Below are 24,873 nucleotides of genomic sequence, written 5' to 3'. Positions count from 1 at the left end.
TGTGTTGGGGTAGGAGGCTTCGTTGGTAGTGGTTTCCTCGTTGGGGTAGGCTGTGTGGTTGGTCCATTCCTGTCCAAGGGTTCTTGGTTTAGTTGAATTTTTTTGACTCCAGTGTAATGCTATGGAATCAGAGGACCTGCATCTGTGTTGGGGCCAAATAAACTTCCAGGTTTTTTAATTTAGGTTACATTTTGAAGACTTTCTTCTGTCTAGGTTACATTGATTTGATTATATGCGAATAGCTTTTTGTTTGCTTCGAAGAGTTCAGTTCTGTAGACCCGTTTGTTGGAATGTTGCTTCTTCTCCAGATTGTTGTGAGATTAGAGTTTTCGTTTTTCTATTCTAATGGAATTGAGCTTGGGAGTAATATTTGGTGACTTGCTTCTCTTGTGAACCTTTTAATGGTCCTATGCTATTTAGGTTGGTATTTATGCAGTTGTGGATATGACAGAGGTGGTCATCCAGTGTTCTGGCCTAATGCGTTTGGTTATTTAGACTTTCTGTGAGGGTGTCCGTTTGGATCCCTTTCGATGGTCTGGTTAATGTTGGTGGTCCTTTGGCTGGTTCCGTGAGTGATGGTGCTTCAGTGAAGGTGAACGAGATGCATAGTTAAATGCTCAGTGTAGTGTTCCAAGGTTTTAGGAGAGTGATTTTGTAGCCAGGTTACCCTCTTCGTGAGCCAGATGTTAAAGTCTCCAAGTATGTCGCGATGTTGGTAGCTACAGGAAGGAGATTTGTATACAAGATGAAAAGTTGTGCGAAATAGGGCAGATTAAGCAGAGTGATCCACAGTCCAGATGTTGTTGCAGATTGATGTTTAACTTTGATGGAGTCACTGAATAAAATGCATCCTCCTCTCCTTGCTGTTCTGTTGACAAAACTGAGCTTTTAGCACATGGAAATTGTTTTGTGTACACTGCTGAGTGGTCCTCAGATAGACTGATTTTTGTGATGGAAAATAGTTCCTTTTTTTGTTCTTGCCTAGAAGTCCAAAGATGTCAGAAGTATGGTTGTTAATAGAGTGCGCTTTGATGGGGAGACATAGTACCAACAGTTCCGTTGTGGTTTCTTTGTGTGGAGTGACGACAATGATCGGCTTGTTCATTATTTGATGCTTGCTTATCTGAAGATTCTTAGTTGCTCTCGTCCTCCTCAAAGCGGCTGAATAGAATAAACTTGCGCCAAGTGAGGGATGACAGTGGAGTGCTGTATCGCTATGTATGGTGTGATCAACCTGGACTCCTTGAGTGACATGCTCCTGGAGGTATGTCTGTTTGGCGGTAAAGGTGGTCGAGGGCAAGGTTTTAGGGATGATGTGCTTTATATTGCTTCTACTTCGTTCAGTGTGTGCTGCAGTCATGAGAGTTGGTCATCAGATGCTGATGTAGGTTGCTGTTTGAGTAGTGCAAAAAACTATTGCCTTTCATCCAACTACACAGTATTTTACCATTCAGACTGTTCATCCATCTTGTTTAGAGAAACAGGCCAGACATGATCGGGCCTGTACATGTTTCCTGTGGGTATCGTTCATCTATTCTTTTGCTTGTTCAGCAGTAGCAGCACAGGGCAAGCAGTTCTTATCCTGTCATCTCATTGCTTTGGGGGGCTTTGCATGTGTTCCAGAACATTATTTTTTAGTTGAACTGTCTCATATTTCTAACAAGATGTTGTGGTTGACATGTTTTCGGAACAAGTGTAGCTCCAGTAGGTCAGATGTGACCATCCGCAGTACAGTGAGACTTGTGAAAGGCGCAATTAAGATGTCTTTCTAATACAATGCTCCCATCTGCTATTTGAGGCTGAGGAACCCATACATGCCAGATCGATTGCATTGTTAGTTGCATTGGAAGCACTCTGTACATGTTCATGTACTGCATTGTTGAAGGGCATACGCTCACATTGATGAGTCTTGTAGACTAGAAGATGCTCTTGCACTGCTACACGGTGAGCATTTGTTGCATCACTGCACACAGAAATTCCATGTGAGGTTAAACACTTGAGCATCAAACTATTCAGTGTCTCATGATCTGCATTTGGAAGAGGACCCGAAGACCAGTGTAAGGACAGACTTATAACCCTGAGCACTATTGATTAGCATCAGTCAGCTAATAGCACATGCATGATTATCACTTTAGAAACTACGGAAGATGGTACATGTGTGTCGCGGATGCACGCGGGCACACACAGACACACGCGCATGGGTAATTCTGATGAACCGACTGACTGTTTGGCATATGCTTTGATGTTCTTAAATAGAGAATCCGCTTTAGTCGGAAAAGAAGAAAGGGGAGCCTAAAGAGGGACAGGCACATGCCCCACCTCAGCCGTGTGCCTGCCTGCCTGCCAAGGTTAAGAAAACCCCCCTTGTTCTTGTCATGTGATGGGGTCCTATACCGATCAGAGCAGTGTAAACTTTATTGACTTGAAAGTTCTGCAGGCCACATCGCTACTCTAGCACTAGACTCGGTTAAAAATGGGGTCCGTTCCCTTTAGAAGTGTTGCCCCTTCATTGCATGAAAAGGTGACACCCTGATCTTTACATAGAGTGGTTCACCATGAGTTTTGGAGTTTGGTAAATTAGTTTCAAGCGAGTACTTTATTAATCCCCTGAAAGACTGGATGGAAGTTCATGGAATCAGGGAGGAACTACATTTTGCTGTAAAACTGTGGAAACAAGAAATGTTTGGTCGTTATCCTGGGTAAATCCCTTTACTTCCCTGTGTTGCTAGAACCGTGTGCACATTATACAAGAAGCCTTGCTCCTGCGTGGCTTAATAGACTCCAGTTCGTGTCTCCATGCAGGGCAAGATATAGTGCACCAGACAGCATAGTCTTTTAACCCATGCATGGCATTTTTACATGTGAGCCATAGTTCTCAAATATATAAGGAGCTCCTGCAACACTTGGTGGGTGTGAAGACTCTCTGTGGCCTGCGTCTCCAAGAGACACCAATCACTATTTGAGAGTGTGGGGGTTGGGAGGGTTGGTATTGGGGTTCTCATCACTTCATCTGCTGGGTGGTAATAATACTCTTCCCTCTTCTTATGATTTGCAACATGTGCATGACAGCAGCATTTTTATCTGGATGTAAAATGATAGAAGGTATTCCCCCTGCTTGTATGTGTGCCCGCGTGTAGGCATCTATGCTGTATAGGCACATCCCGTTCACCATTATTCACCTCGCCATCACAAGTTAGTTTTGTTAAACATTTTGTTTACTTACTTTCTAATGATTTCATTGCATTTTAGTGAATTGCTGTTGGAATCGATGAAGGGTTTCATTAAGGTTTGAACAGTTGGAGCTACCTTACACTCACTCTTATAAAGTGGACATATTGCACATCCCTTCCTATGTTCAGCATCTCTCCTGCAATCCTTGTTTGCCACTGCTCCCTTCCCAGTTGCCATTCTTACCTCCGCTCTGTAAGGCAGGAAAAGTGCGCTGGCCAAGTTGCCGGTGATCCCACTGAGGAGGTAAATGATGGAGATCCTCAGCCAGCCCGCCAACTTCTCCAGATCCCTGAGCACCGTCATCTGGAAGATCACTGACACCAGGCAGTGGATGATCCTATAAGAACCAAAGATCCTCATGAGACATCGCTATGCCTCAATTCCCAATACCAATAATAGCCACAATTAGCACACACAGCGATGATCAAAACCTCAATCATTACACATATTATTTTACTTGAACACCCTTCAGACAGGTGTATGCTGCCCACAGGATCATCACTGGCACAAAGCAGACCCTCAAGTCAATGCTTTTGCCTATGTAAAGTAGGTTGGATGGGGGGGCTTTGCATGGTGGTAGACCAACCTATTCTTCAACTTTCTGGACACCCTCAACCACTTGTCTACAATAACATTTTTTTACTCTATCCAGATTTCGGCTCTGAATGGCTCCACAATTTTACAAATCTCTCAAAACATGGCTCTCTCAAGAACACCTGACCAAGGACTAATTCCAATGGATGCACACACCGACCCACAGACCTCTCAGTACTGCGCTACTGTTAAAAGATGCCAGCCCAAGTGCTGGCTACCCACACTCTGTACAACGCTCTGCTGCTCTGGAGCTAGGTCCGCACGCTTTAAACAATAACATTATAAAATAAAATGTCGAATTACAAGACACTGCTGCAAGGACGTCACACACCACTAGTAAAATCTTCCAAATATACTGAGCATAAAGATGCCAGAGTGATGAGTTGTGCACAGTACACACATAAGGCTGAAAGGGCTCAATATCTGCAAATTGTTCCCCATGATGTTTGTGGATCTGTTGTGCCCCAGTGACAGACTGGAGCCAGAGGTTCCTGACACACTTATCCTATCCCATGCACACTGCTGATCTAGACTGGATGGTCCTTCCATTGCTTTGCAATGCACGCAGACTGTATGCTAGATTACCAGACAACACACCTCTCTTCCTGCTCAAAACCCAGACTTTGTTTCACTCTTATGTGGACAAATGCTTCTTTTTAGTAAAGTCCTGTACCTATCTCGATTAGTGGGCCATGATGAAGAGGATAACCAGGCTGAAAATGCAGCAATTAATGCCTGCACCCTCTCCCTCCTAACATAAAGGTGGTGGTCATAGAAACCCATCCTACACCCACCAGTTGGCAGTCTGGAGAAGACACTGCACCCGGTGTGGTAAATTTGTTGCTGGGCTAACCAGATTGGTGGTCGGCAGCAATTGGCCAATAACCACAGTTACCAGGGTACTCCCCTCTTCCTTCTCTGTAGGTCCAATTGCACGAAGCGTACGACGACCTCCGTTACACCTCCATTTCCACCAACCTTACCACTGACTAGAAGAAGCCAGATGAGGGTACTCTTTGTTCACCTCTATTACGGCTTCAAGCCCGAGAGCTTCCTGCAACGATAGCTAAGTGCACACTTAGTCTCTAAGCTTGGCCCCACACACTGCAACAGCTCAGGCCTAAGCCTAGATGCCATGGCTCACTCACAAACACGGAAAACACGAAGATATGCTGCTTCAGGACAAGTGCCACTTTCGCACTGCCAATCGTGAGGAATGGGTCCAGAATCACTGTTTGTTGGGGTAATTTGGTGGTCCCTAGTGATCTCTGAGGGGTCTAGGGAGGCAGCCACACGAAATGGAGGTGCAACAAAACATTCCAGCACACACACAAAACACTGCAATGCAATGTCTCAGACACATATCTAGAACACATTCAAGGACAGTGAAAGGAAGCTATGCTCTGCTGTAAACGGTCCCCATTTGGACAAATGAAAGGCTGCATTGATTTATCAGGTATCGGAGCTCAAGTTGAACAGGTTTCAGGCCTCAGAAAACAGAGCATCGGGCCAAACTACTGTCTCAAGCCAGAAATATGTTGTAGTCTCAGGGACTGCCATTGCCAGCGGAATCACTTCAGTCCACCCATCATCCAAGGCTTAGCCCTCAGCCAGCAGATCAGTATTTAAGGTAAGAGATGCTATAAGCTTACGGCTTTAAGTTCTACAGAGTTAACATGTCTCACAGGCTGAGGCTATGCACTCCAGCATTGTCCCTCAAACTTGTGTAGAATTGACAGGAGTGCAGCAGAGGCTGCAGAGCTGCACACATCCCGCAGAGGTACCCCGTTGCCCAGACGCTGCTCCCACCTACAGTTTGCTAACAAGCAGTGTGGTCCTACACAAGGCAACATGCAATACGTAAACCCTGAACACGTCTCCCACCACCTTCAAAGTGTAGGGTCAAGAGGCGAAGAAGGCCGAGCGGAAACATTATTCGGCGAAGAATGAGCTTGGGCCAAGCCTGAAGGGGTGGTCCCATTAGTGGCCATCACCTGACAAACAAGTTCTCCCTTGTGTATCGGCATCTGGACCAAAATGAAATGAACACAAAACACATACCCTGCATGTAGGAAGAGTGACAGCCAAAGGCGGTAGAACTGGTCTGGGATTTCCGGATTTAGGAATGGCAGCAGTCCGCATACCTCGTCCAGGCAGTGTACCTGCAAAGGGAACATAGTGTTAGAGGCAAGGATCCAAAGCATTTAAAGGCTTGCTGGATGCCTTGTGATCCTGGAAATCAAAACAATCAAGCGAACATCCATGTTATTAAGGCAGTAGTTAAGCGTCCTTTAATGTGCTTAATACTCTCTGAAATCGGGGAACCCACAGGGTTGATACCTGCCCGACTGGATTGGGAGACACCGACATCTGCGGGGAGGAAATGGCTAGAGCTGGTAACTAAGGAATGAAACTGTTCCTGCAAATTAAACTTTACTCCTTTATCATACTGTACCAAAGGGCCTTTTGGAAGAGCAAAGTCCATTGTAAAGGCTTTATGTATTTACTGATAGGTGATAGAAACAGACTAACTGTTAAATAAAGGGAAACCAGATGTTTGGTAGGGAGACGTACCAGAGACTCCGGGGTCTTCTCTTCACTGAAGGAGAATGGGCAGTGGTACAAAAAGCAAAAGGGGTGATTCCTGACTTGTCAGGGCCCCTGAAAGGCTAGCAGATCTTGGACAGAATCAATCACATGTCTAGCACTAGCAATAGCAAACAGGGATTGTGCACCAGTGCCAATTGACATAAAGGATTGTCACCATAAATGGAACCGAAACATAACCAACTAAAGCACGTGCTGTTGAAAAGCTACACTGCTTCTTCATGTGTGGCACATGATGATTCAATTGTATGCATGGGCAGCGACCCGCTTCCCGCCCATTACGGAGGAGTCGCGGTTATACTGTCTAAGATAAACGTGGTTTGCCTTGGACAGTTTCAGTTCCCCAGCGTGCATGGTCAATGGACCATGCAAGGCTGGGGTGTTTTGCTTCCCTAGCCTTGCATGGCCCATTGGAGATGCAGGCTGCGGAACTGCATGTTTGAATGTGCGAGGGGGTGCTCCTGTGCCTCCCCGCAAATCCAAACATATTGGGGTGCCACATCAGAAGTGCTTCGGGGGTCCTGCAACTATGAACAAGAAAGCATGCTTTGCTTCCTGGTTTCAATTAGTGCTGCAGGAGCCAGAGTGTTCTGGGAGGCGACGTGCTTGGAGGATCAGGACCGGGGCAGAAGGTAAGGTCTTACACTGTATGCATGTGTAATAAGCGAGCGCATGGTGTACGGGTATGCATGTGATTGAACGAGTGAATGCAGAGTGTGAACTTTGGCTCAAAGAGCGTGTGTGAATGTTTGGTGAATTTGTGTGCTTGTGTTTGCTTGGCCGGCGCATTGATTCTGGCAAGGGAAGGGGACTATGGCAAGGGAGGGTGAAGCATTTTTAGCTGGGCAACTATAATAAAGCAAGTGCTATTATATGGCTAGAAAGGCATTTTGGTGCTGCCAGTCTCGCTATTTGTTCCTTAGTCATGATATTTCTTTGCTGGGCATCTTTAATATAGAGAGCATGGTAAACATTATGTGGCTAGACTTGCATTTTGGTTCAGCCAGTCGAGCCTTTTCTTACAATGGCATGACATTTGTTTCACTGGGTCTCTAAAGCATGGTAAGCGTTATTATCTGTTGGACTGGCATTTTGGTGCACCAAGTCTAGTTAGGTCATTGGCATGGCATTATTTACTGGACAGTGCCGAGAAAACAAACATGTTAATCGTTATTATGTGGCTAGATTGGCATGCTGCTGTAGACAGTTTGAACATGTTTTCATATTGTGGCATGCCATTTTTAATACAATATGTTCTTTCATGGGGGTACTGACATTTATTCCCAGAACCAGCGTGGACATGTTCTTATAGTATTACTGGAATTAATGCACAAAACAAACAGGAGTATGTTCTTCTATGGGAATACCTTTACATAGGTTGGGTTGACCCCTACTCCCACTGGTGGCTGGGGTAAGATGCATGCACATACATATGTAGGATCCACTCTGGGGAAAACTTAGTTTACACTTCTTTATGAATCAATGTGTGTAGGAATGGGTATCCACAACAGACATCCCGTGGAGCTTTTCTGACATGATGATCCAAAAGAAAAAATACTGTGAACAATTACTGGTTTCGAAGGGGCCATTATTTATTTTTAGTAAAAAAAAATTGTTTTGGTCAAACAGAAAACAATTGATATGCATGAGATTAGCAAAATACAAAAACAAAGTACACCATCAAAGCAGACAATAGTCATTGATCTATGTGACACTATATAGGTTTTCGTGAAGACATTTTCTTACATACAGGTTTATCCATTGGGACAATACCTTTAAAAAAAGGTAATAACTATTGCATAGAAAAGAATATAAATGTCCGCAGGGTGTAATACACAGAGAAGAAGGCATGGTAACGAGTTAGAATTCAAGAAAGTTGTTCATAGACTTTGTTAAGCATCTGTGTAGACAGAACCATTTACTCCATGGTTAATACATAATGTGTCTCTCCTAGCATAGAGACTCCAAGGTTCAAAATTTTTATTCCCCCAGATACAAGTCTGTCTTGAGCCAGGGTTTACCAACGTGTTCGTAAATATCTAAATGATCTATGACAGGAATCTTGGAATGAGTTCAAGGTGATCCCTGATTTGGCATGTTTCCGCGAGGAAACCTCTAGGTAATCTCACCTTCGTTAGGGCATCTTCGTGGACCCTGTGAAATACACAGGATGTGTGTTTTAGTCATATGCCAGAAATGAACAGAGTATCATTCTTAGGGGGCCAAATTGGTTGTAATGAAAACTTACCCTATAGTGAAGGGGAAGTAATAAACTCCAGCATGCACCTCCCTGTCCAGTAGGGCGAACGCGCGTGGAGGGGCAGGAAAGACTCTCAAATTAAATGTTCAAATCCGGGTAGTGAGCCGGAAAGCAGGGGGGTTGGATAGGCTCAACCGTCTGTAAGAGAAATATGGATCATGTTTGGTTAGGGAGGCTCATAGGGGCTGATGTGGTTATGGTAAATATTATCTTGGTTCCCCCGTGTGGCGTGGGCAAGCCCGCCCTGTGTAATGGGCATGCATCCCATACATGGTGGTAGTGGGTGCATCTGAGCACGAGAACTGAAACACCATCCTTAAATCTGTGGAGTGTGCAGTGGCTGCATGGATGTCCAAGATATGAACGAGGATCGAGGTCTCATTGGCACACCTTCGCTCCCTGTGAGTGACCACAAACGTGGCATGCAGTTTATGCAAGATTCTTGTGTGTGTGTTCATGCAGGTCAGTATGTACCTCCGAATTCCCCTTGTAACTGTCTTAGAACACTCACTTCGTCAGTGTGTTACTGCTGGAGGTGGAGCTCCTTGGTGATCAGAGATTGTCCATCTAGGCAGGGATAAGAAGTGTGTCAGACGAATATGGTCCTCCGATGGCAGAAGGGGCGGGGGAATAGCACTGTTGCTGGGCTATAATTGTTCTTACCTGGAGAATTAATCTGCCTGGCTCGACATCTGTAAGTGTGTAGCGTTGTCAGGGAAGCTCATTCACAAGCCGCGCATAGATATATGCAAGCCGAAAGGCAGCGAGTTAGTCCGTCATCATTATGGGAACCGGTGATGCTGCGGCGTGTGGGTTGTGCCGAGGCAGTCTGCATCCACAGTGGGCGGAGATGGCTGTGTTTCTAGAGCTGTATCACGTGTGTGTAAAGCTACCCGTTGGTATGGTAACAAGTATATATGGGAATACCGGCATATATTGTTGCAACCAGCATGCATATGTATGTACACACACACACACAAAAAAAAGGACCTTAAGTCTGCCAAAGCACAATAAATTGTCAAACATGAAATCAAATCACATTCAACTTGCACAACCCATTCATACATATAATTAGACCTCACGCAGTTCATTTGTTATCTGGACAGGGATAGAGAGAGCAGCTAACTGTCCCTTATTCCATTCACACTTACCTTAGAAAGTGGCTGTGAGTTGCCTATCTAATGAAAGTGGATAGGAAAAGAAAACCAAACTTGATAACTTTTCTTTTTAGCTGAGTGAGCCAAAATCTTGTCACCTCATAACATTCTCCACTTTTTTATGACAGTTGTTTACTGAAAAGAGTTTTTAATCTTAAAGCAACCTGTCTCAGTGGCTGTACATCAAGTACATGCATCAAAATCGTGCCACATATTGGATGAATCCTGCAGAATCATCACTGGACCCCAGCCTAAAATATCCTCCCTGGTTTCCAGGGGAAGGCAGCCGCTACCGGATCCTTACCTGGGTGTGGCATTATGAGGACTATCACATGGGAGGAGATGGCTTTCAAGGGGAAATTGTGACTCCTTTGGGAGGGACGCTGTATTCATCCTCTTATGAGGACATCATAATTCCCAAATACTTAATGGCCTGCTGTCACTGCACACGTCCCTCCCATGAAATAACCTAAAGAACATTCTATGAAGAATCATCCAGGCAGAATAAGGTTTCTACATTGGGAGTTCATTAATTAAATGGAACACCTTCTAACTACCTAAGACCTTGTTTAGGTAGAAGTGCTAACCCCAATGTTAAATCACAAACCGTTTAAATACCACCTACTAACTCTGATAACTCTCAGTTCATAAAGCAATCAAAACTAAATGAATGTAAAAGACCCAAAACCACTATGGACTTCAGGATCCATAATGCCTGTGGTACTGGGATGAGGAAGAGGGACCAAGAGTTAGTAAAGATCAGAAGTGCCATTAAAACCAATGTGCGGTCTAGTTGTTGTAAACCAAGGCACCCAAGCGAGACATGTAAACTTGAAAATGAGCCCCAGATAAGCGATGCAGAAGGAGTAGCATAAGCAGAAGCTGTCTGTAGCGAGGCCGCCAAAGCAGGAAGAAGAATGCCAGTAAAAGCCGACGTGGGAAGAGAAGGCAGGCGGTTTTGCAAAGTGCAGGAGCAGAAGCAGTCATGGACGGCAGCGGGGAAAGAATCCCGGTCGTGTGGGAGATGTGTTCCCAACCTGACGTGAGCTGCTCCAATGTGCGGGAGGATGCAGAGACTCAACAGAGCCTATGGAGCTCCAAAGAAGAGCCGTGCAGACAGGTGAAGCTATGCAGGAGTGGTCAACGGTATGTATATGCATTTTGAAATATGTTTGAAAAAAGTGTTCTGAAATGTGATATGATGTTTTTTCCTCAATAAAAATGTAAATACAAAAAAAAGAAACTGTATGATCAGACCGCGGAAGGCCCGCTACAGCAGCCAGAATCAAAGCGGAGATGCTGAAGGAGACCACTGAGTTGGCCTGAAGTAAAAGGTAACCTCAGGGCGCTCTAAGAACATTTTGTAGTAGCAGATAACTTTGAATACCAAACCAGTAGAGTAAAGAGGCAACAAGGGCACAATTCTCCTTTTCAGAGATATCAACTTGGGAAAACCTGTAACCCTCATTGCCAGCTGTCAAGAGACTATAAAGATAATCAGCCATTGTCCAACTCTCACAAGGGACAATGGTGTGGAGAACCCTGCAACAAACATTGCCATTAACAGAAAAGAATAATTGTAGTTGTAGGAGTTTTTCTTCCTGCTAGACGAGTATACCAGGAAAGGGATCAGTTGTACTTAGTCCTGGCAGGCGAGTATAGCAGGAGAGGAACAGTCGTTTTGAAGAAGTGCGATTGTAGCAGAAAGGTGGAAAGAAACTTAAATTCATCATCCTGACAAATAGTTGGGTAACAAAAGACATTTGCTGTGCTGTCCTGACAAAGGAAGTCAATTGGCAGAATATTGTGGCATCATTATATCTGCTTTACATCCTGGGAAGAGCACTTTATGGAGGAAACCGTTGCTTGGATGTTGGTCTTTGATTTTGGAAAAAGTCACTTGTGAAAGACATTTACTTTGCCAAGTGGAAGAACATATTGAATGGAAGAGACATTTTGTGTTGAACTGTATAGAGCTTTGTGAATCAAGCTCTTTGCAAAGGACCTCCTGAATTGATCCTGAGGAAGGGAACCAAACCCTGGTCACAAGGACTAGTTTGGGGAAATCATAAGTTTTAACTTTTGCACTGTTTTGTTGAACTGAAATCAGATCTATTTACCTTGTACACTTTGGTTATATGTATTAGCGTGAGGGCCAGTTACATTTGGGACACTAGGTCATCTTTCTTTAGTTTGCTAGATAGGAACCTAACCTTCTCATTAGGATAGGGACAGTTAGGCGTTTATCGAACCATCTTCATTTGAATAACAATGGTAAACATTGAGAAAACGACAACATTGTGTTCGTCTCACATTTCTAACTCCTCACAATACCCAACACACAATACTGCTATACAGAAAACTAGTGCAAGCCCAACTTAAAGGACAAGCATAATGACAGTAATAACCACTTAGTTAAAAAGTATGGGAACTCAAAATACCATCTCTGGGAACTTCACTTTATGAGCCTGATGGTCTGGCTCCATAAACCATTAGAAAATATATATGTTTGTAAGTACGAAGACCAGTCAGATCAAGGGGTTCCCCTCATCAGATATAGCCTTGTATAGAGTACAACATCAAGTTGCCATCTCTACAAACGTGCCAACTCAAATTTAGTCCAGGTCACCTGCTTCAGGACAGTCTTCTCTATGTCGCCTTACTTGCAATGAGTGCCAGGTATCCTGCCACAAAGCCACAATCAAGATAAAGTGGCAGTAAGGTTTTCAAATATTACAACCCTTACCTCAGATGGATGTCAATTTTTCAGAGTTATTTTATAGCAAAAGTTAGCATCTCAGATCACTATTCATTCATAGCGGCAGCCGAGTGGTGCTGGTAGTACTCTCTCACACTTTATATGCGGCATCGCTTGTTCCTCTTACAGCCAGCATGAAAAGGTTTTTATGCTGGGATATATTGTGGGCATAGGCATCATGAAAATGCTTTGGTAAATACTCCTATGCACTGTTGGTGACTTGCAACTATTGGGCTTTTTCATGAGTTACCCTATAAAAGAAATTACAAGCTTTTTACCCAATCTTTCACTTAGTGTGCTTTAAAGTGCACCATATTAACCCATTATTCAAAACCGTTTATCTGGGGGAGAGCAACCCCGAAACCTCTTTGGTTAGTTCAGGCTCCCTCGCTACACCTGGCTGCTGTGCCATATTTGTAGGAAATATTAAGGCCCCACCAATTAAAGCAAGCATTGGCAATGCCAAAAGTTTTGGCTTTTGCAGAGACATGGGAAAGGCATTTGCGAGGCACTACCGTAATAGTACTAAATGGCAATTAACAGTAGCAGATGCAAAATCGTGCAAGTATCTGGTATGAAGGCATCATGCAGTAAGACACAGACAACAGATAAACGTTTCTAAAAATTGCCTTGTTTTTCTTTTATGTCAGGATGGATTAAGGCCTAACTTGCCTATGCGAAGGTGGGATTTCCCTACCTAAAGTAACTAAGGATAGTCTGTGTCATTAAGTCCAACTTAAAAGTCTGTGTCCAGAACCTAGATTTGCCCGCACAACTAAAGCAATACATTGTGTAGGGATGTCAGCAACAAAAGAAACAGTTTTGCAAATAAAGTTGTGAGCTTCTTCCAGCTACTGGCTTGCTTTCCAGCTTCCCTTTCCTCAAGTTCAAAACAGTTCCAAAAAGGTCTCAGGGTTCCCTTCCCCAAGAAGTCAGCTCTTCCAGCTTCAAAACTACAATCAGTTCAAACATCTCTTTGCTTTCAATAACAATTTCCAGTGTAACTTTGTAACCATCCAGGCTTTGCAATAGTTCATACAGATTGTTCTGTTCTTCAATCACTTCAGCACTTGTTATACAATACAACTTCTGTATCTTGGCTTTTCCTTGGCTCTTTCCAAGTAGAGGTCGTTCGGACTAGGCGCAGTTGTCGTACCACATGGCCCACCCATTACAGGTCACACAACCAATAACACTTAGCACTTTGTTATACTTATTTGTTCCCTTAGGACTTTTTTGCCAACAAAGGTTTTCTCTCTTTAAACCTTTGCCATTAATCAACATTCAATTCTGTTTCTCCTTGACAGTCTATTGGCTTTGCCACAACGTGTATTTCACACAACCCATTCCGTCGTGTTCATCCTTTTCCACCACCTTGCTTTCAACTTGACCATTAAGGCTTATTACTCACGTTCCACTCTGTTAAGTGCTCTTTACTTGCTTTCCTTATGTTCATAAGTGCTCATTGCTTTGCTTTCATTTGTACTCTTTCTCATACACTTTTCCCATCTGTCTTTCAGTTCAGTATTCAATAATTCTGGTTGCATCCTTAAAAGTACTTTGCAGCTTGTTCGGTATTCAGAATTCCTCAATTCGGTCTTCAAACATACTTATAAGTTTCGGTGCATTCAGCATTTTCAAATGCCCCTTTTCCCACCCCGGTATGGGTGATCCCTTTCTCACACTCACCGGTGTACAGCCGCTCCTACGGGCGTCTTCTTTCTTCTGTTCACCTTCTCCTCACTCCGCTTGTGGTCTTCGCGAGCTTAAGAGAGCAGCGCTCACTAACTTCGAACATTGCTGCAGCGGCCTGCGGCAGTCTGGAGCCTTCAGTGTCCCACAGCTATGGCTGTGGACACAAGACACGGGGGACGGCAGGTGTCTTGACTCTCGTGTGGCCCGTTCAGGCCCCGGCGTCTCTCTCACCCGTCTGTAACACACAGCGTCCTTTTAACCGGCCCCTTTTCATCCTGCTTCAGATCTGCCAGCCTCATCCATCTCTACATTGTGATTCTTCTCACGGTGGTCTCCCATTTTATACACCTGTGTGTCTTTAACAGGTTGCAGGTGTAAGTCCTTTGCATGACTATAGCTGAATCTATTAGCAGGACATGCCTGACCATTCCAATGGTATTCCTCCATAGTCCTCTTCCCAGTACCAACGTGGTGTGAATGAATGGAAGGGTTCACAACTCTTAGTTGCCTCCTCCTCGTCCCAGTCTTAAAGGGAAATTATTGGGGGACAGTTTGTATGTATGAAAGAGGTACAGGTTGACAACCTATGAAGCCAGAGGGAGAGGAGGGTTCTTTCTTACAAGGGAAAGGGGGATACAACGTCTCACCCAAAGACACCCTCTCCCCACGCCACAAGGGTCCTCCATTCAGTTGATCCTCCCTCGCATATCCACCCAAGTATCGGGATCCAAGCATGATGGCCTTTCCCTTGCCACCTGAGAGGAACATCCAAGGGGATTAGATGGGAAGATGCCCTTAGGTTCCTCACACTGGGCATTAATAACAGTGTCTATCAAATGGCCATCTAACACCTATATAAAGGCAGAAACTGTTGCATTGGCCAATGCTTGTTTTTAACAGGACTTCAGTGAAGGACACGTATACTGCCTATAAATCAAGTGGCTAAAAGAAGACCTGGTTAAAACGGCTTTATTACACCAATAGTGCATTTACACCACCAATTATACCATCAACTCTCAGAAGGCTGCTTTGAAAACACACTGGCAGCCACCTCAATTGCAAAGTTTGATGGGAACGCTTGATCAGGTGAGCTCAGATCCCAGAAGGGTGTATTTTGGACGGGGAAGGAAGTGGGTGAAAATGCCACAGGGATTAGCAGACCTTGGACAGTCAATGGGTGGGTACATAATGAAACAATACCTACAAGCATTGTGTCCCTCTTCATATGCCATCTCCCCCAGCAGCTGTACTCCAATACAATAGTTTCGGCTTGGACGTGGTGCTTTACCACCTTATAGCCAAAACTAAATAAATCACCAGCCACCACTGATTGTCTGGAGACATATTTCGCTGACAAAGCAAGTGAAAAGGTGCCGCCTCACATAATGACCAGCAGCTAACATAAGACATTTATATTGCCTCATTTATATTGCCTCAATGTAAAGCGAGTGGCACCAAAATAATGCCTCGCTTTATTCAATAACATTTCTCACCAGTTATTTGCTTCCATGAGAGAACACACAACAAACAACGCAAGGTTGCCACATGTGAACAATGTAGAGAATGCTAAAGAAAACCAATGCCAGTTGCAAACCAGGAAATCATTATTCATGTTGAAAATAACCCTAGTCTATGTATTCACCTGTGATGCTATTAATCAAAAATGTCGGCATGTGTTTAAAATGAAGCACAACCGTGCATCACCTTTTCATTTTATTGACAAGAGTTTTAATGATTGTTATTGATGCTATGTTGAACACACAGAATATTTGACTTACATTTTGTCAATGGAGTAGAAGTAAGCCTTTCATGCACATAAAATAAAATAAAAAAAAGCTTCTTTTGTTTTCTACAGATTCCAATCGGGGTGGCTTATGTTCCCATGAGACTGGCCTGGGCCTTTCGCCATGGAAAGATTTATGGTCTGCTGTAATGTTCTATAAGTGGTCTGGTTTAGCGCCATTCTGCCACAATTGGTGGCCTCGCTGCACTTGGCTATGTATGAAAAAAGATGGCATGTGATTAATTAGAAGGACAGTGGGAAAGGCAGATGCAAAACCGGTGGTGTTAATGGGTGCAAGTCAGAAGTACCTAGTTTCTGTGTGCCAGTCGGCTTTCGATGGCTTAGGCGGAAGACACTTGGGAGTATGTCATTGTAAGGGAAGAGCCCAAGATCTGATAGACTACAGCGCTTTGGGTCTGGTTAGCCACTGATGTGGGAGAGTGCAATAGGGCTAAAGTGTTTAGTATCTTGTATAATTTCTCATATCCACGTAATGGATTGTGGTGACAAAGTAAGGGGACCACCTTGGTTTCAATTGTGAATGAATACATTCATCTTAACAATAAAACACAGCCCATTCCTTGTCCCGGAATTGTGGGGTGGGACAAGAAACGGGAGTGTCAAATTGGTGACATCCAGGCAGCAAGACCATTATGTAAACGATTGCATGTGACAGGGTGAAGCAGCTGTGCCACGGGGCAGAGAAAGGTTGCACTGCAATGCTATAAGACCCATAGAAAGCTCTGGATGATCTTTGAAGACAGCCTCTAACTTGAAGCCTATTTTGGCGAGGCTGTGTACTCTTCAGTTGAGATAGCTGCACATATATCCTAGACCATCAGAACGACGTAGTAGTTAGTGCTGGTGATACGAGCCCCGGAGGAGGGGGGATGGCAGGGTCTGGAGTGAAAATGATCCAAACCATAGATTCTGTCACCTGTAAGGACATAGGCGCATCATCCCATGCAGGAACACCACCATGAGAAGGTGAGCATCTGCATGTGCTAGCGGAAATGGTCAGTATGCCAGAACGGGTCTAAAGGTTTTGCAAGACAATAGAGCACATCCCATTCAATGGAGCATCAAATGCCGGGGTCACAGAGCATCCCCATAGCGCTTTCAGTATCCCCACTGTCTTACCTGTGAGCAGAGCGTGGCCTCCTCGTGGAAATAGCCATTCATAAAGTCGCAGTACTCCCGGGTCGTGATCTCGCAACTACAAGATGTGGAGAGAGAGAAGAGAGCCCAATTACTGAACAGTTCATCCTCTACGCTCAACCCCCAAAAGGCACACACCCCTGCACGCTTCGCAACGCTAAGGCTCTTAAGACCACAAGACCACTAGACACCTGACCAGGCACACAATAGTCAACAGGCACCATTCTCCACGTAAAAAACAAAGCATCTCGACTGGCAGCGACCTCATCAGTGGAGAAGCCAGGACTTCACAGGGGGGCCCACAGGGATGCTTCAAGGGACAATACTCACAGAAACGGCATTGCCACAAGGGACAAGTGTCTCTGGATAATTACAAAAGACGACACAAAGCGCCTCAAAGCACGCAGTGAAACAGTCTGTCATAAGTGCATGGAAGTAAGGGGATTCTGGTGAGAATTCCAAACTAACAGAAACGTGGGGGTTGGGGCTCGAAATACACCCCCAGTATGCGTCTCTTTTCCAGCTTTCTACCAGAGCACGGTTTCAAAATGACACGCAACAATGGCAAGATTGTGTTAAGTGAGGACCTCTTGCCCAGGTAGAAGATTCCCCACTCAGCCCTCTTAGTCCCTGCTCCCCACCAGAGGCTGCTGTCCGCCACCTGTTTCCCTCGCATGCATTTTACAGTAGCATTGTTACTCCCCGACAACTCTGCCATGTTGAATCGGTAGTAAACAGGTTCCTAAGAACCAGTTGTCCACAAAATTGTGGCTTGCAAGTATGTGTGTATTGAAGCCAATGTTGCTGCTGGACATTGTCTTGCATTGAAATACTCCCTAAAAACGAAAGCCATTGTTAATGCTGTCTTTTGTTTCCTAGTTGAATGCACTGCACAGTCCAAATGGCTAGCTATGCTTTTGTTAAAAGAAGATTACCATTATAAGGGGGACCAAAGGCTGTGGGCATGTCTGTTATTTATAATCGGTTTAGTCCGGCCAATATTGTACATGCCTTCAGGCCACCCCTTGCACTGGGATCTGTATCTGTACCCATACAGCCCCCCATTTTTCTTCTGCACTTATCAGATATGCACGCTCACTAATCATGCACTTGCCGGCTGCACTACCATTTTTCACTGCATTTATTTATTTATTGCACTTACTATTTATTCTGATTCTCACCTCTGTTCCGCACTATCCACTTTCTTCCCCTTCCACGCACTTTGCCCCTTTTTCCTTTTATTTGGGCGTTCTTAATGTCACTGGGCCTAGTAAGATCGTTGTTTTTGTTTCTCCCTTGTTCCCCTCCCTTTGCTTGGGAGCGCTCTGAAACACTTTGAGCGCGATATAAATAAAATATCATAGTATATATCATTACTGCACACCTTACATCCAGTAATTTATCTCTGATATATTATGGTTTTTCAATGGTCTGTCTGACATAACATGAGTAGAGAACGCTAGGTAGAAAACCTGGGCCTGTTTTCAACATCACCATCTTCGGAAGATCAATAAAATCCATCAATTTGCAAAAGCCTGTAGGTCTCTTACTTCCCACAAGAGGGTGACGGCAATCAAAAAGGCTACCCAACCCATTTGTTGAATGGCTTAAGTAGAGAGTTCAAGAGCTTGAGAGCATGACATTGCAACTCTACTATGGCAAAGACAATAGTTTCATGTTCAAACAAGGAGTAGATTCACTCGCTCCTAATCCGACATTCATATGCGTTTTGTGTAAACCACCGGCATCAAAAAGGAGCTCTTCGGACCTCCAACTCCTCCAGGGTCAGTCGCTTCTCCAAGCAATGAGTTGGGCGTAGATCTCTTTCTTCGGCTGGGGCCTCCCTCTGGAACAGTCTCCCTGCCTCTCTGAAACCCGAGGAGAACCATCTTCGGTTCCGGAAGCACCTCAAGGCCGTCCTCTTTGCTTCTGCCTTCTCTTGTCCTCTCCCCTGCTGATCTCTGTCTGTTTCTACATTGGGCACCTTGCTAACCTCTGATTTCGTGCCCGGACCCCTGCCCAACCTGCTGCTTACCCGCACTGCCTCCTGGCAACCCTTGCACTTGGGTCTGTATCTGCAAACCTACAGTCCCCTCACCTGCACTTATTAGACACCCGTTGTCTGCGCTATAGTCATGCACTGCCACCCGCTGGCCGCACTACCTGTTGTTGTTTTGATCTTGTGTTGAGCACTTTCCACTCCTCCCCTGTCCCCGCATTTAACCCTCTTCCCCTCCCCTGCACTTGCGCCTTCTCAATGTCAGTGGGCCTAGTAAGATTGTTATTTTGTCCTCTCTTGTACCCCTCCCCCGCCTCGTCGTGCCCTGAAACACTTGTGTATGGGTGGGATATAAATAAAATATATCATATATCAAATATTCTTCTTAAACACCGTGGAATGGACACTTCATTTAAAGTTTACCAACATTAATTCCGCATTGTATACCACGCCAAACCTTTGGGCATAGCCCTTTCTTAAGAAACTAGAATGCTCAGATGCAAATTCTGAGGCCCGCTCTATAGATATAAAAAGATGGTAACTCTTTCTTGTCAAGTTCTGCTCGTCATTATAGCATGGAGTAGACATGAGTGACGCACAGTTGTAACACTTTGCTGGAAGGAGAACTTGCACATCTGAGGCACTAAAAGCTTTTAAACATTTAAATAAGAGAAAATGATTCCCAGGTTATCACTTTCATATTAATAGTTTATTTATATCCCATACAAAATTTAAAAATAAAAATCTCAAAGTCTCTTACTGCAATGCAGTTCATAAATATATGCCGTGTATTCCAGCCGCACTGACTCGGAGTGCTCAGGAAGCAAATATGTTTTACATGTTGACCAACAGTCCATTCCCCTGGACCCCTCTTATGGGTACCCAAAAGGCCCAACTCCGACATTTGCCTTCTACCATGTTGTGAGCAGACCTCACAGGGACAACCCTAGCCCCGATTTAGTTTGTGTGGTGCTGTTCTGTTCCCACTCATGGCTGCCCTGATCTTCGTGACATATTGGGTTTGCAAGATCGCCTTTAACCCTCGGCACGTGTTCTGCTGCTGGAAACGCGAATCCTTCAGTATTCTGTACTTCTATTGGTCGGAGTGTTCCTCGGTTTGGTGTGTAGTACATGGCTATGCTGCCACTTTTCCACATCAATACAACCTTGTGCCTCAGATTGTGTTAAAATCCTGCAAGATGAACCCCTCTGACTTCAATAGGAATAGAATTGGGGTTTGCCATTTACAATGTTCCGCTTGCATTGGACGTTAATGCACCCTTTGTGTTCACACCACCTAGCCATGGATGAAGCTATTCTAATGGTTCTCAAGAGGGTCTTGATTTGCGGATGCCCCTCCCAGTTGAATCAATATTCGGTACCACCACTGTGATGACATAATTGCTTGTACATAAACAATGCTACAACAGCTCAAGAAAGATTTCAAGAACCTAATGTTCAGACATTCCTAAGTTAGTGCTTTAATGTACTAGAGCTCCAACCAGCTGGTCACAGAGTGCCACCAAAGAAGGCCATGCTTCATAGCATTTACGTCTTGCACGTGCTCCATTCCTCCCCAATTAGGTTTGTGTTTTAACATTCACATACATATGTAAGCAAATGACGTCTGCAACATGGACCCACCCATTCTTTAGGAGAACCCGAGGCAATCTAGGTTTCCTAGAAAGTTTGAGATGGTGGGTTATTGGCATCCCCTAGTCGGCAGCTATGGACGCCAAATACAATTAGTTCAAAAGAGACTGTTATTACAGAGGCAATCCTATCATATTTTAATTTGGAAATATAAATTGAGCAGAGGGCAGATCTGCGTTTATATCATTTTGTTTTAATTAATTGAGCTTTTATACTGCACCACATCACTACTGTAATGGTCTCAAAGCACCCATCCTTGTCTTAGATCTAAGGGCGTTCTGTGTCTCAGTGAACCTTAGCCTGCTGGAGGAAAATGAAAACAGGGCAATAGAGGTGGACGGGGCATAGAAAGGAGGCTAAGAAGAGTGGGTGGATGCTTGCACTGAGGGAAAGAGCGAGTGGAGAGATGGAAATAATGAAATTGTAAATGGATGCATGAGGTCCTCGGGCTATCCTAAATAACAGGTCAACTGACATTTGAAATGTCGCATATCCAAATCATTTAGAGCCTCGTCTACGGGAGGTGTCTCTGAAGATCTCCCTTAAAGATTCGAGGCACAACATTAATAATCATTAGCAAAAAGCAGTCATTAATTGCTGAACGAGTATTAATTAGTAGTGCCTTCATATAGTATGTTCCTGGTTTCTAATTGTCCCAGGGGAACCCTGGTGCGTCATGTGTTTAGTTTGAAGAGCACTGTATGAGGGCTGATAGTGGTGGTACTGACTGGATTGATCAAGGGAGCATTGGATATCATACACCAGCATGCCGGAGCACAGTGGTTCCCACGGCCTCAGCTGGTGGCTACTCATAAAAAGTCTCCGTACAGTTAGTTCTCTTGATGTCGATCTTACCGTGGGCATCTGAATAAGAGTGGCACCAAGGAACATGCAAGAACACGTCATAATGCATACCCATCACTTCAGGGTGCTCCCACATGCAAACTGACAACTCTGGCCTTTCATCAGGCATAGGGGCGCCTGCAGCTCAATCACGCCCTTGCCCTTGTTATAAAGTAGGGCCGATGACACAGTGCTGATCACCAAATACAATGAAAGGAAAATCCCCCCCCCCAACCCACCACCCTACTGCCCTAGCAGGAAAAGATAAGACTTTAAAAGAAGGTCTAGCAGAGCCCAGGAAAACAATTGCAGAATCCAGCGAGATTAGGGGAGTACACATAGATGAGCCGAAACAACAGCACCCCTCCACAATGTACAAGCGAAGGATTAGACCCCGTGAGAGCAGGAATCCAGCATTTCTCTTTTCTAGCCGCCACCGCTTGCCCCCCTCAGATGGAGCAATGTTCTGCACCATTATTAGAGTTTGGAGAGGAAAGCCAACATCACTCTGAATATGAGAACACCCGCGTTCAAGCTGCTTACCTGCCCTTGGTCCCGATGCAGCACGGCCGCCCGAATATGTCACAGTCCATGTGCATGAAACCGGTGTGGTTATTTCTTGGCTCATATGTGCAAATCTGAAGAGGGGGCGGGGAGAGGTAAAGAGGAAGAAACAAGTTAAAACAAAGCATCTGTGGTTAAGGGTGGTCAAGCGCGTTTCCGGGCTATATTCTGAAGATTGATCCTTGTTCAGGGGTGTTCACAAGCTAGTGTCCCCCCCCACACCCTCTTCCTACTAGGCTGGGTTGAGGCTTCGGTTTGGGTAGAGCAGCCCTATTGGCCCGACTTTGGCAAAGGGCGAGATTTCCAGACCCTCTGGAGACTCAGGATGGCGGGGGGGAGGAGAGGGGAGATTCAGCCAGGAGGCAGGCTTGCCTTTACAAAGCTGGCAGTGCTGGGGCATTTGCAGTCAAGGAAATGTGATGTTCACTGCCAAACTCCGGGGAAGCAAGCATCTCTGAAATTCACACATCAAGTAGGGAGGATGTGAGCACCGGAATTAATGTATTTATTTAAGAAAAAAAGGCTTTTCTCTATCATTAGTAAAAAGGATGTGTGTAGAAGAAACCCAGGCGGGGCAACAATATAACAAGTCTGGAAGACGGATAAGCATTCATTCTCCATGGAGACCCTTACTAGATTATATGGACACTTTGAATGGTAACTCACTTTGTAATTTAAGTATATCGCTTTCAATTTCTTTTACAAAGCAGATAGCACACGGGCTACAACCATGCCAGTCAGAAACAATGTACAGCTTTTGTGCAAGACAGTAGGGCACATTTACAAGTCACGCATTACACACTTTCTATATTGAATGTAGCAAAACCCCCATCAGGATTACCATAACATGTATCGATTGGACGGACATTTTGAATACCAGTCAGGTAAGCACATCTTCCAGTGGGGAAGATTGGGAGTAGGAAGTGAACATGGCCAAAAGCAAAATGGATGAATCGATTACTTAAAGTACCAAACATGGATACACTGCTGGAGGATTGTTCTGATCATCTTTAACAGATTTACTGTATGGTTAGGTTTGACTCCAGGATGAGCTGCCTGCATTTAAGCCTTACATTGTCAGGCATGGATTAAGCAAGCGCCATCAGAGCAGCAGCTGCAGGTGAAACGGAAGCAGGACAATGCCATGAGACTGTAAGGTTATTCCTTTATTTAATAGTTAACAGCTTGGTGCCAATCACGATTACTGAACTTGATGCAGATAGATTAGCCAACGAAATGAAACATTTTCATTGGCCCGATATTCCATTTAAATGGTATGTGGTAAGCCCGAGTCAAAACTATTTTATATTGCTCACGTTTCAGGGTCATGAAGGGCAGTGAATACACGTTTGAAAATGTGGACATTCACTTGAACTTCTATTGGAGAGAGAGGGGTTTGGGGCATATTACCATTCACACATGTATGATAAATTGAGTAGGATTTAAAATGTATCCCTGGACATCCATTTTACATTCAAATTCGTTTCTTTTTGTTTTTGAAAAGCAAATGTTCAGTTACGTTGCCAACCATGGCATGGCAGTATTATATTAGTAAATTAAAAGGAGTTTTGAAAACAGTCTTATCATTTTGTTGAGACAGGAGGATAGCCACAGGGTTTTCCAACTCCAGGCCTGGATCCATGTCGGGTTTTCAGGCTACCCCTCATTGATATTCATTAACTAAATTTGCGTATAATGATTCTAAATTAATGCAAATCTTTCCTCATGAATATTAATGAGGGATAGCCTGAACACCGAGGCCCGGAGTTGGACAACCGTGCTTCTAGCACAACACACTCACTTTGAGAATAGGAAGACAGCATGCCTCAAGGTATTCAATACCTCGTCTTTGCCTTTTACCTCCCCAAGCTTTCCAGATCAATTGATGGAGTACGTCATCATGGGTAACTACAAGGGTAAAAATTAACATTGGTTACCAAGCCCCGTAAACTGGATACCCGGGCATAGTTGCACTATATAATATACCAGAATGATTACTGTAGAATTATCATTGATCTCCAATGTTACAAAAGTCAGGCATGTGCACACCTTATGAAAACCTTGGAAAAAGGTGAAGCACTGGCCTCAGGTTACCCGTCCCTGGATCAACCATAAATGAAGCCACGGGAAGGCAAAGCATTGCCGTACACACATTCACGATAATGGCACTGCAGGCGTGTTGGTGTTAGGCCATAGGAATTTCTACTTAATGATTCCGTAGCCTATCGACTGCAGGCGTGTTGGTGTTAGGCCATAGGAATTTCTACTTAATGATTCCGTAGCCTATCGACACTGGTGCAGATAGTGCCTCGCGGTCATCGTTTCGCAGATTCACAACTGTGAGGGGTTAGGTTCTGCTGCTTTGAGATGTCAAAGTGCATGAACAGGCCCAAACAGTGCTGCAGGTCACCCCAGTGCACTGCTGTTGCTTTAGTCCTGACTGAAGTGGCCTGCTGACCTTGGGTATGGGGATAGGGAGGTCTTTAGACTTGCCCAATCCGAAAAGAGGCTGGAAGGGCCGATGCAGAATCTGTCACATGTTTTACTCGCCGCTAAATATTTGGTTTGAAT

General features: G+C 44.5%; 1 protein-coding gene across 4 annotated transcripts in view; it reads right to left on the bottom strand.

Moving 5' to 3' along the window:
- RHBDF2 (rhomboid 5 homolog 2) overlaps positions 1-24,873 on the bottom strand; it is a 783,795-nt gene that overhangs the window by 34,176 nt on the left and 724,746 nt on the right. For all 4 annotated transcript variants that reach the window (XM_069654677.1, XM_069654675.1, XM_069654676.1 and 1 more), the window contains 4 exons: positions 22,282-22,376; positions 17,226-17,301; positions 5,887-5,987; positions 3,415-3,568 (listed from right to left, as the gene is read on the bottom strand). In XM_069654677.1, coding sequence (XP_069510778.1) covers positions 3,415-3,568; positions 5,887-5,987; positions 17,226-17,301; positions 22,282-22,376 — 426 coding nt within the window. The remainder of the gene's footprint in view (positions 1-3,414; positions 3,569-5,886; positions 5,988-17,225; positions 17,302-22,281; positions 22,377-24,873) is intronic.

This window comes from Ambystoma mexicanum, chromosome 3q (assembly GCF_040938575.1).
Source record: "Ambystoma mexicanum isolate Mex_15411 chromosome 3q, UKY_AmexF1_1, whole genome shotgun sequence".
NCBI classification, from domain to species: Eukaryota; Metazoa; Chordata; class Amphibia; order Caudata; family Ambystomatidae; genus Ambystoma; species Ambystoma mexicanum.
The sequence above is the reverse complement of the archived record's forward strand: the minus strand, read 5'-3'. Positions and strand labels throughout refer to the sequence as shown.